At 42.2% G+C, this 12,697-nt stretch overlaps 1 protein-coding gene across 1 annotated transcript in view; it reads left to right on the plus strand.

The window, feature by feature from the left end:
• The window catches only part of cacng7a (calcium channel, voltage-dependent, gamma subunit 7a), a 46,857-nt gene that overhangs the window by 29,918 nt on the left and 4,242 nt on the right, over window positions 1-12,697 (plus strand). The window contains exons 4-5 of the mRNA XM_030741208.1: window positions 2,311-2,451; window positions 10,353-10,498. Of these exons, the coding sequence (XP_030597068.1) occupies window positions 2,311-2,451; window positions 10,353-10,498 (287 nt within the window). The remainder of the gene's footprint in view (window positions 1-2,310; window positions 2,452-10,352; window positions 10,499-12,697) is intronic.

Below are 12,697 nucleotides of genomic sequence, written 5' to 3' on the forward strand. Positions count from 1 at the left end.
ATCAGCATGTCCAAAGACGTCCTTTCTGCTTTGAGTGTAGATGTACAGCTCCTGATGAAACTGGCTGTCCTATGTCTGAATACTCCTCACTGCATTGCACAGCAATGTTGTTCAGCTGGTGTTTAGTTGTTTTGTCCTTGGGATGAACCAGTTTTGATCTGATGGTGTGTTCTGAAGTGCACCGGGATGTGGTGCTGGCTTTGGATGTGACCCTGATCACGCAACCCTTAACAACTTGCATGATGACAGGGTGGGTCAGCGACTCTCAGGACCACCTCCAAGGAGCCAGTTTTCCAAACTGAAAAAGCCTTCCAGACGACAGCTGATCCCCACGAACGTTAAAGGGAGTCCATTTGCCTTCAACTCCAAAGACTACCATGAACTGGGTGACTAAGAAGCTGTAGACGAGTGGCTGTGGCTCAGGAGGTAGAGCAGGTCACCTACTAATCAGAAGGTTGGCGGTTTGATTCCTGGCTGCTCCAGGCTGCTTGCCAAAGTATCCTTGGGCAAGATACTGAACCCCAAGTTGCTCTCCGATGCAAGTGTTGAATATGGAAGATGAATGTGTGTAAATGTTACACAATAAAAGCACTTAGTTTACAGGTGCTGGTCATAAAATTAGAATATCATGAAAAAGTTGATTTATTTCAGTAATTCCATTCAAAAAGTGAAACTTGTATATTATATTCATTCATTACACACAGACTGATATATTTCAAATATTTATTTCCTTTAATTTTGATGATTATAACTGACAACTAATGAAAACCCCAAATTCAGTATCTCAGAAAATTAGAATATTGTGAAAAGGTTCAATATTGAAGACACCTGGTGCCACACTCTAATCAGCTAATTAACTCAAACACCTGCAAAGGCCTTTAAATGCTCTCTGTCTAGTTCTGTAGGCTACACAATCATGGGGAAGACTGCTGACTTGACAGTTGTCCAAAAGACGACCTTTGACACCTCGCACAAGGAGGGCGAGACACAAAGGTCATTGGTAAAGAGGCTGCTGTTCACAGAGCTCTGTGTCCAAGCACATTAATAGAGAGGTGAAGGGAAGGAAAAGATGTGGTAGAAAAAAGTGTACAACAACAGGGATAACTGCACCCTGGAGAGGACTGTGGAACAAAAGCCATTCAAAAATGTGGGGAGATTCACAAAGAGTGGACTGCAGCTGGAGTCAGAGCTTCAAGAACCACCAGCACAGACGTATGCAGACATGGGTTTCAGCTGTCGCAGTCCTCGTGTTGAGTCACTCTTGAACAGAGACAGCGTCAGAAGCGTCTCGCCTGGACTAAAGACAAAAAGGACTGGACTGCTGCTGAGTGCTCCACAGTTATGTTCTCTGATCAAAGTCAATGTTGCATTTCCTTTGGAAACCAAGGTCCCAGAGTCTGGTGGAAGAGAGGAGAGGCACAGAGTCCACGCTGGCTGAGGTCCAGTGTGAAGTTTCCACAGTCACTGATGGTTTGGGGTGCCATGTCATCTGCTGGTGTTGGTCCACTGTGTTTTCTGAGGTCCAAGGTCAACACGGCCGTCTACCAGGAAGTTTTAGAGCACTTCATGCTTCCTGCTGCTGACCAAATTTATGGAGATGCAGATTTCATTTTCCAACAGGACTTGGCACCTGCACACAGTGCCAAAGCTACCAGTACCTGCTTTAAGGAAGTGCTATATAAGAGCTAGTCCATTTTCATAGACAAATGACAAGAAATCTGCAAAGCTGAGATACAAAATGTTTACAAAGGCGATATCAAATAATTATCTTGAGGAGCACGAGACAGAATTTGACAGCAAACAGTGAAACTGGGATATTAGCTCTAGTTACTTAAATGTATTTGATAGTTTTATGGAAAACTGTTCGCCTGCATCAGAGTTACAGCTGTGTTTACAACAACCATGGGGCAGATTTTCCACTGTTCTGACTAAAGGATTTGATGTATAGCAAAGAATAAATGAGGCTCATATACCTTTGATCATTTCAAATATACCAAACATAAAGTCACGATGTTGTCATAGTGTGCAGCACCAAAAATCTGAATTAGGTGTTTTTGGGCTTTAGATAAATATTTTTTAATCAAGCATTCTGCTCAGTATGAAAAACTCCAGCTGATTTTAATGTGTCTCATAATTAATTTGCCTGGAGCCATAATTTTAACTCAGGAAATAATTTGGTAACATTTCAAATTATTCTTGATTTACTGGAACATTTCCAAAGGTTTTCAAGTTTCATGAATTTGAAGTTTTCATCATGTTTATTCCTCATACGTTCCTTCTGCTTCTAATCCTCCTTCCTCTTGCCTTCAGAAATGGTCCGGACTGCCACTCCCTTTCCGATGGTCTCCCTGCTCTTTGTCTTCACCGCCTTTGTCATCAGCAACATCGGGCACATCAGGCCACAGCGCACTATCCTCGCCTTCGTTTCTGGTATATTCTTCATTCTGTCAGGTAATGTTCGTCTCAGACAGGAGATATCCTCAGCCTCATTAAGTCTCGTTCATAAGGTGACATTTTGCTCACGGAAACAATCGAGCCTCACAGAACTCTCATTTTAGGGTCGTGTGGGAGAGATACACACTCCAGGATTTTGTTTTGCAGTTATTCTGCTGGGTGTTTCAGTCACTGCAGAGCAGCCTTGGAGAGAAACCTCAGCACGCAGCTGTCATAGAGTCTGTGGATGGAGGGTCTACAGAGAGTAAACATATTCTCTGCTTATACAAAAATACAAAATAAAATGTTCTTCTTGTATTTATGCCAAAAATCAAAGTGGGCTCCATCAGATAAATGGAACATATGCTCATCCTGAGGATTTTTCCTCAGAGGTTTATGATTAGGTGATTAAATCCTGCTGTGAATGCTCATCAGCTGCTCCCAGGTCAGTCTCTCCTTGCCTCGCTTTAAATTGCAGGCTTTACGGTCCATGATGGTGGAAGATTTAAAGCTCATCACAGTGCTACAGATAAAAGGCTTTAGGAAAAGCTTCAGACTCTATTAGAGATTATAATGCTGAGGTTACAGCTTCTATAATAACATTCTGAACTTACTGTCCATAGAGTTAGTTGGTTTTTAGTTAGAAAGCTATTTCTTTTGTGTTATGTTGTACCTCAAACAGTTTGAACACCTGAGCCTGAAAGGTGTCAAAGTCCTCCTTCATCCGTCTGCCTGAATGAGATGTTAAATTATAGCAGCCACGCAGCAGAAGAGGAGTGCACTTGTTAAAGTCAACATTCCTAAAGGTTAATAAAAGACGGCTCAGTGAATAGAAGATTCACTCGGCAGCTCTTCTGTGTAATTCCCAGCTGACAGCTTGTCAGACCCTACCTTGTTCTTGCTGCTGGCTGAACAGTGAATGGGGTTTAATTCCAAATAATTGCTGTCTGCTGGGGAAGCTGCAGGGCAGCGGTGATTTGAGGTTTTGCTACGGGCCTTTGGTACAGAGTTTCAGCATAAGCCAAAGCATCTGGAAAGTAACTTTGGTGCAGTTTGACATTTCAATCAGACATTGAGTAATGAGGAGGGCTGGTTTTATTAAGGAAGACACATTTGTGGCGTGAGCCCGAACCCTCCCACTATCCCCCTGCAGTGAGGAGACTGGACATCAACCTTCAGTGCAGTCAAATTCGATTCCAGGCACGTGGCTGAGTGGAAAGTTACTGGATAAAATGCTTGATCACAGCTGGTGACCCACATGGTGCTCTGTTTTTTAGGAGAATCATCGTATCTGTAACATCTGAATTAAATTATGTGGCTTAAAGTGTGCAGACAACCCTGACTGGATACATTTGGCCTGGGGCCATTTCTTATGGCCTCATCTCCAGCAAAACACAGCAGAAGAGTGTTTCCAACATTTTTATTTTTTTAGAAGCCTTTTATGTATTTCAACATGACAGAGCCTTTTATTGTGCCTATAAAGAAGCGGTGTTCCTTATTTTTGTGCACAGGAACCTGCTGGAAAGAACTTAAATGCAGACCGTGAGCCCGGGCTTTTTACCTCTCAATTCTGGACCTCACCAACGGAGCAAATCTCCATTTTTTTTTTTTTTTTTTTTCTAATTTGTATGGATTTGGGTTCTTGTCATTAGTTCCTGTACCACCTTCTCCTTTTTTATTTTGTAATCTGTGTTCTGATTACACTTCCTTGTGTTTATGCCTCCCGTGTTGCACTCTCCAGCTGCCAGACTGTCTGATCTCTTCATAGTTTTTAAAGTTTTGGATTTTTCTAGATATTTACCTGTGGAGTGTATTCCAAAAGTTGACATTGCAGGCTCAATAAAGTCTCAAACCATACTGAGCTATAATGGGTGTGATGGTGGTAATCGTTTTTCTTTGTTAACTCTGGCTTTTTTGCCTCAGTCTCTAAACGCACATAAAATGGGCTGCTTAATGCCCCGCCCCCCTCTGCACCAAAAAGGCCAAAAGGAGTGAAAGCCTGCTTCAGTCAGGCGTTATCCGAGGAACAGGTGACAGGTGATAGCAGTTGAAGGACTGACGCTGCAGAATAGGCACCTGCTGTTTATTTCTAATGCTGCACATGCGTCTGCAGCTCTGACACTGCCTACAGCCTGATGACAGAGATGTGGAAAGCATCGGTCTTTGGCCAAAGCTAAATTAATTTTACTGATTTAATAATAATTGTGATAAATGCCGGGCAGCACGGTGGCGTAGTGGTTAGCACTGCTGCCTCACAGTTAGAGTACCATCTGGAGGGCCTGGGTTCGATTCCACCTTGGCCCCAGGTCTCTCCCTCTCTCTGTGTGGAGTTTGCATGTTCTCCCCGTGCTTGCGTGGGTTTCCTCCGGGTACTCTGGTTTCCTCCCACATGCCAAAGACATGCACTTACTGGGGTTAGGTTAATTGGCTAATCTAAATTGCCCATAGGTGTGAATGAGAGCGTGAATGTGAGTGTGAAAGGTTGTTTGTCCCTCTGTGTTGGCCCTGCAACAGGCTGGTGACCTGTTCAGGGTGTACCCTGCCTCTCGCCCTATGACAGCTGGGATAGGCTCCAGCCCCCCCGCGACCCTTAACAGGATGTTAAGTGAATAGATGGATGGATGTGATAAATGCCCTAAAAAATGAATGATCGATTTTCTAATCTGTGTTCTAGTAGCTACAATTGCAGCAGTGTGAAACAGACTTGGCAGCAGATTAAAACCAATCATAAAAGCATTTATTTTCTGCACCAGCAGCTGGATGCATATAAATCTTTGTGACTGCGTGGCACATTTTGTAGTGCTCAAATTTTACTGCATGGCTTCCTTCTGCTGTGTTTACAGGCTGCACATGTAAAATGTCTTCAGCAGGGAACCTGTCACACTTAGAGCATGCTGTAAGAGAAGGCATGAAAATGTTTCCTGAAGATTTTAATCATAAACTCATAAAACACTCCAGACCAGGTTTTGTGTTGCTATGGTGACAGCAGAAAAAAGGAAACCACCTTTGTGACAGATGAAACTCTGACTTTAAACTCTCTAAATGTTTTACACTGATCAGTGTGTTGTGACACCGCACAGAGAATTCAACCGAGTACAAACAAGATTCAAATGTTTCTTAAAAACTGGATTAAAAGTATCAAAAACAGCTTTGTAAAAGGGTCAGACAGAGTTCTTCAAACGTGTGGGAAATTAAATCCTTCACAGCCAACAGTCCAGGTCAGGAGCTCCGCGTTCCCAGAGGCCGAGAGCCTGACATGGTTTCTGTCTGTACTGTTTAGGACGTGAATACATGTGCTGCAGCGCTGCTTTGGGACCTTTTATACATGTTCTTATATGTGGCACCATCGTAACTGACGGGACTTCAAGTTCAAGTCAGTCAAATATTCCAGATTCCCATGAAAGGCGCGTGTGTGTGTGTGTGTGTGTGTGTGTGTGTGTGTGTGCCAGTATTAATTTTGACAACAAATTTTGATTTAGTTTTAGTCATAATTTAGTCATCCGAATACTTTTAGTCTACTTTTAGTAGACGAATTATTGTAAGAATATAGTCGACTAAATCTATAGTCGATCAGTCGACTAAAATATAAAGGGTGTAAAATGTAAATGCTTTTTCTTCAGTTCCCTTGAATTAGTCATTATACACACACAAAATTAAACATTTATTAAAACAACATCTTTATTTACCTCACCTTGTTTATTGAGCATAACAATAAACTATTGATGAGCAGGCCTGAAACATTCACAGGCTAGTGTGGCCTTCCTGGGTTTAGATCAAGTTTGTGCAACTGTGCGTTTGATTGGATGTTTTCCCAACTTGTCCCGCCCTGTCACAAAATGAAATCAGTTCTGATTGGATTTTGTCCCCGCCAAGCATTTTTGTCTCGTTTTCATTCGTTGACAAAAGTGTCGATTAATTTTGTCATCGTTTTTATCCTTTTTAGGTAGTTTTTATTTAGTTGTTATTTAGTCGTTGTTGTCATGAAAAACAGGGTCGTTAACTTTGACAAAAATACTGGTGTGAGCGTGTGTGTGTGTGTGTGCATGCGTGTGTGTGTGTGTGTGTGCATGCGTGTGTGTGTGTGTGTGTGTGTGTGCATGCGTGTGCATGTGTGTGAGTTCACACATTATGGAAACACAAAACAGGAAACGTGTACAGCTTTGAAAATTTGAGTGAAATAAAAAAGACACTTTTATCAAAACAAAGAAGATCTTTGCTTTGCTGCATCTTGTAATAATGCTCCTGTTTTTTAGCTAATCCCAGTAAAATCAGCAGGCTCTGTCATGCTTTAACACTGGAACTGTGAAATGCTTTCCTGAGCTTTGTGTCTCACGAGAAGCTGTGGTGTGTTGTGCTGTGAGAAGGAGAGTTACTGCAGCCAACGGGGTGACATCACCTCCTGCAGGACAGCTGGGTGACGTTTTGTGGCCATTCGCTCTCTCTTACCATGAGCCGACAAGATGACATCACCTTCCTGTTTCTATTTATTTTTTGCATGAGGGAGCTTTACCTCACAGATGCCAGCTTAGCATGGTGGAGTGCTGACTGGACACATGATGTCACAGGGATGTCACCAAGCCAAGAAGGAGAAACACATTCATGTGTGTACATACAGTTCAAATATACACGCAAAGACACACAAATCTGTGCATGAACCACTTCAGACACCCTAAGACGCATGTGTATACATGCATATATATATATATATATATATATATATATATATATATATATGCACCTGCTTGAATTTACATTTACACATTAATAATTGTATATATTGATTTAAGTATTCCAAATGTGAAAACATTGATCTCCCACATGAAACATTTTACATGTGCATCTCTTCCTCCCTTAACATGTCTTTTGTCTTCCTCCACATCCTTCTCCCAGTATACCCAGTTTCCCACCTCTGCATGTGTCCAAATCAATTACGTTTCACCTCTTTGTTCCTGCAGAGTCCAACCAGTGCTGTCCTAATCTTGTCCATCCTTGTCAAACCACAGCATCTTTAGTTGCCTCTAGCTCCGCCTCCTACCTTTTCCTCAGTCTCCAATCCATTTAGCATAGCGGGTCTCACGACCATCTTGTAGATACCACATTTCATAAAGACTGAAACTGTACAGTGATGTGATGTTTAAAGGTGAGCTTGATGGTTACATTTGTCTGACAAAAATGAAATAACATCTGAATGAATGAAAAAGATTAGTTATATTAAGAGCATCTTTTAAAGACTTGAGAGAATCAGTCTTGTTTTCTTTATCAGGCTCACAGAATAAACCCAGACAGACCTTGTTTCACCTTTGTTGTGTTTCTGTCACTTCATTTCAACAATAATTGTTGGGCTTCTTTTGAGAAGAATAAAATCTTGTTCCATGTAAGAAGCAGTCTGAGACTTCATGCTGAAAGCATTAGGTGAGAAACGGCCCTGTTTGCCTCATTCAGCATGTGTGTTTGTCTTATGAAAACTTCCCATCAGTCACAGCGCACCCTGAGGTTAGAACATGGTGACGGTGTACCAGCTGTTTCCTCTGTTTTCTCCTGTCTGTCCTTCCTCCAGTAATTTTCTCTCCTCTCTGCTGTTTCGCCACCTCCTCTCCTGTGAATGTGTGTGTGCTCACTCATGCGTGCACGTGGGTCTCAGCACCACATGTCCACAAGGCTTTTGCTGGGATGAGCATTCAGTTCACAACACTGCCATCTGATGGTCAAAGAAAGGAAATGCAGCGCTCAGAGTAATAGCTTCTTTTTCACTAACAAAGCAGTTTGACTTCCAGTTAGTGCAGAAAGGACTGATTAAACATATCAGGATACAGAAATGATTGATTGATGATTGATGTTTAAGCAGCTGAGTGACTATGACTGAAGTCAGGACATGATTACAGTTTGCTAATATTTTATTTTTGATATTGTTTGACTCTCTGTAGACAGGATGATTCTCTGTTACCTGAACCACTTACCCTGTTGTTGTTTGTTGGATTTTTCTTTTCAGTTTTCAGCTCGTCTCGGGGCGGTGACATTGAAAGGTCGATATCTGTTGTTTACCCTATTTTACACAGCAGCAGGTACTTTGAGTGAGGAGCAGGCGGTGCTCATCAGTCAGCACCTACTGACTGATAAACATGTGCCTTTGCCTTCACTGTGAACTATCTCCATCATCAGCATGAGGGAGACCAATGCCATGTTTCTATGTGAAAACCAGAGTTGTAGGATGAGCCGCAGTTCTTGTTGTGTGCTGTGTTGTGCGGCTGTGTCCGACATACACTTCCATTTGTAAGGAGGAGCACAGTAGCTCTGCTGAGCTACAGAGTCTCTGTGACATATCAGTGTGGCAGCCTAAATCTGGCTTAACACGTTTTTGGAACCTCCATGTAGGCTAGTGTTTATATATATTAGCGTTATGTAGCACAGTCCTTCAGATGAATCCACCACCGACACTTTTCAGAGAAAACGAGCTGTAAGGTGATTTTTTTAAGTGGAAGCATCTGCATCATTTGCTGGGTTTAGATGAGAGGGTTTCACTGCTGAAGGATTTTGCAGGTCAGTTGCTGCGGTTAGTCTGTCGACAGGGGAGGAACTGACGCACTCCTAATGAGGCTTCGCTTCTGCTGTGCGTGTGCGTTTGCAGCGGTGCGACCGGATTTGTACGCTTTAGTGTGTGTTTGCATTCACGTGTCTATTTTCTACTGATGTCTGTGTGACTACAACCACACGCACGCGTGTTTGTGTGATTGTGTTCTTGTTTATCTCTTTTCACCACAGCACAGCTTGTTTCTCAGCCTATTTACAGTACAAGCAGGACACATTATCATTAGCTATTCCAGCTACAGAGCGCACACACACACGAGAAGAAAGGCCCATTCAGATGGGATTAGTATTTCAGCGTAACCAGGGGATGCAGCATTAGCCCCACCCCTCCTGATTTTCCACTTATTTGTATTTCAGAAGTTTGTTAAACATTTATGAGGGATGGAAAACTAAATGCTATAATCTTCCTGTTTTATCTGTCTCAGATTTGGCTCCTTCAAATATGGTCCATAATGCACATAACCTATGTAATGAATCAAATCATCCATGCACTGTTTTCAAAGCGCTGCTTCAAAAACAGTGTGTAAAATAAAATATAGAATGCAAATTCTGTTTAATGATGAATCACAACCTACGATGTAAAAACAGTCCTGCAGCAGCTGGAGCACTGTGCTGAGTAGTAGTTCCCTCCTCACAGAGCTCAGATGGCCTTTCACAGATCCTTATGTATCATTTTTTTTTGGACCGAAAATGAATTTTGTTTCAGTCCACATACAAAACTTTCCATCAGCACGTGTTAGATTATGTCAGGATTATTTTATGAGCAATGCTGTGAAATAATGTTTCAGTTGGCTTTGATGCTACCTACAGTACCTCCCAGCATTCCAGTCTGGGAATCCTTCGGCTTCCCTGGCAGCGAGGGGCTTCCCATGTTAGCCAAAGAATATCCAGGCCGTAATTTCCTGTTCTGTCCTCGGGTCATTGTTTATGAAGGCAAATACATAAGAAAAGCAAATAAAAAACTTAACATGGTCAAATCCTTTTGGCAAATAAAATAGCTTCTGTGCTTTTTTTAGAAGGACAGTCCAGCAGCTGCATGCAACTAAAGCCTGTGAAAACATGATGACTGCAAACAGAAACCAGAAAGCTTCCTGTGCCATAAATCTTACATATTCATGTGCAGATATGTGTTCATAGAGGCTACCAGCCTGCAGGAATGCCCTGTTCCTAAGGGAGTTCCTGTGCCTGCTCCAGGGATAACAGATGGTTCAGGATCACGTCCAACACTTGAATCATCTTCTGATGCTGCATTTACATCGAGGATGTGGAAGCACTGTAAGACCATATATCTGTACGATTAAAGACCACACGTGTGTGTGTTTGTGCGCTCGCAGGTCTGAGTCTGGTGGTGGGTCTGGTTTTGTATATCTCCAGTATTAATGATGAGGTGATGAACCGACCTCGAGAGCCCGAGCAGTTCTTCCACTATCACTATGGCTGGTCCTTCGCCTTCGCCGCCTCCTCCTTCCTCCTCAAAGAGGTGATTGAAGCACCGTACACACACACACACACACACACAGTTAATCAAGCATGAACAGACACACACACACACACACACACACACACACTGTAGATGCACTCAAACACACAGAGAAGTTCACTGTGACACAAATATGTACTGATGCAAAACATTTATGAAGACTTCATGTGCACACACACGCGAAAATGCAGACTTATTGAGCTACACACACATTTAAGAAGTGCCTGCGTAGGAGCCCGTCATCCTGCCTGCATCAATATTCATAAATGTTAATAGCTTGAATACTTGAGGGCAGCAGCTCTGTCGCAGCACAGCTTCATATGCATCCAAATATTCCTCACTGGGGGAAAGAGGCTGTTCTACTCCTCCTTTATCCTTCATTCCTTTCATTTCATCTCTGTCCCTTTGGTCTCTGCCTTCCCTTTTCCTGCTGTCTCTTCTTCAGTCAGGTCCTTTCTGTCTCCATATGTCCTCTACTTTTATCTTGTCTCCTTCTCTCTTCTTTTATCTTCAGTTCTTTAATCCTCTGTCGTCCCCTCTCTGTTCTCCTCCTCCTTCCTCTTATCTCTTCGGCTCTCCTCTTGCATGGTGTGCCTTAACTTCATCTCCTCTTTGTCTCCTTTCTTTTTTTCCCTACTCTGCCCTCTCTTACTTCATATTGTACCATTTCTTCCCTCCCCTCTTCTTCATTTCAAGCTCTTTTCTTTGATCTCAGTCCTTCCTCTTCAGTTATCTTTTGGTCTGTAATCCTGTTTTGCTCCTATCTCCTCCTCCTCAGTCCTCCTTCAAATCTTTTCTTATATTTTCTTGCATAACATTTCCTTCATTTTTTCTGTTCATTTCCTCATTCATATTTTTGTCCACCGCATTTATTTCCATTTCATTTTTAATCTTTCTTTTATTTTTGGGTTATTATTTTTCCTTCCTCGTGTTTTTTCCTTTTCTGTCTATCCTCCATTTCTCCCATATGTTTCTCAGTTCTCCTGCTTTATATTTCTTCTCTCCTCCCAGCTCATTTCTCATCGTCCCTGCCCATAAAGTGGCTGTCATCTGTCTTTAGCTCGTCTTCATGTTCTCTGTCATGCTGCTGCTGTATATGTTCCTCCTAATCTTTTCTTGCCACCTCTTTTCCCATATAATCCTCTTTCCTCCCATTTACCTGTCTTCTTTCCACATCGGTTTATCCGTCTTATCATCTTTATTGCATCACTCAGGCGTCCTCTTTTTTGACATGTTTTCGCTTTTCTAATCATCCGTTCTCGCTTCCTCTTTTTTCATATTTTATCACCTCATCTCTTCATCTTAGTTCCTCTCCTTTTTTATTTTCTTCCACTCTGCCCTCTTTCCCTCTCTCTTCCCTCCTCTCCTCTGTTCTTCCTCACCTTCCTCCTTCTCACCACTCTTCTTCTAATCTGCGCCGGAGCAGCAAACACGTTGATCAGCATTCAGGTTTCAGGGTTGTTGTAGCGATGCTGTTGTGGATGAATAGTGAATGAGCTATGAATGCTCAGCGGTGAAAACATGAATACTTTTTTGATAATGGCTCATTCCGCTGTGGAGCCTTTTTGTCAACTCTCTGCAAAATTAGTGTGGATTTACTTCACCCCCCCCCCCCTCCTTATGGTTGTGCTGCAGTTAGGAGGGATGATGCTGATTCCTGTGTTTAGTACATCTTTTTGCGTTGGGGAAATTTCTGGAAACTCTGCATTGTTATTTTGGCTCCCTTCAGCAATGCAGATGTTGCTGTTCCATGGATTTAAACAGAGGCATCGGTCTAGTTTATGGTTTCTGGCAGACGTTCTCAATACATCACTGTCTGACCTAAACTAGAATATCGGAGCTGTTTGAATATGAAATTGTATAGCCAGTAGGTATATGTTAGATTATACATGTGATTGAAATCATTTGACATATTTTTAGAAGATAACTTCTTCCACTATAAGAACCTACCAAAAGAAGAGCAGCACAGTATAAATTTAAATTTCCTGCAGGGTCAAATGGTTTGTGACATGCAAGAGGAAAAGTTAGCCTAGTTTTCAGTCCCTCAAAAATTTAATTCTACACTTTTTAAAATTCACCTCAACAGCATCTTTTCTCAAACGGGTTCTGTCTGAAACACTCATCTTTCAGTGTGTGCCCACACGAGGTGACCCTGATCTCCCGGACTTTAAAAGCCTTCTTCAAAGACAGAGGCCGAGT

This window comes from Archocentrus centrarchus, chromosome 11 (assembly GCF_007364275.1).
Source record: "Archocentrus centrarchus isolate MPI-CPG fArcCen1 chromosome 11, fArcCen1, whole genome shotgun sequence".
NCBI classification, from domain to species: Eukaryota; Metazoa; Chordata; class Actinopteri; order Cichliformes; family Cichlidae; genus Archocentrus; species Archocentrus centrarchus.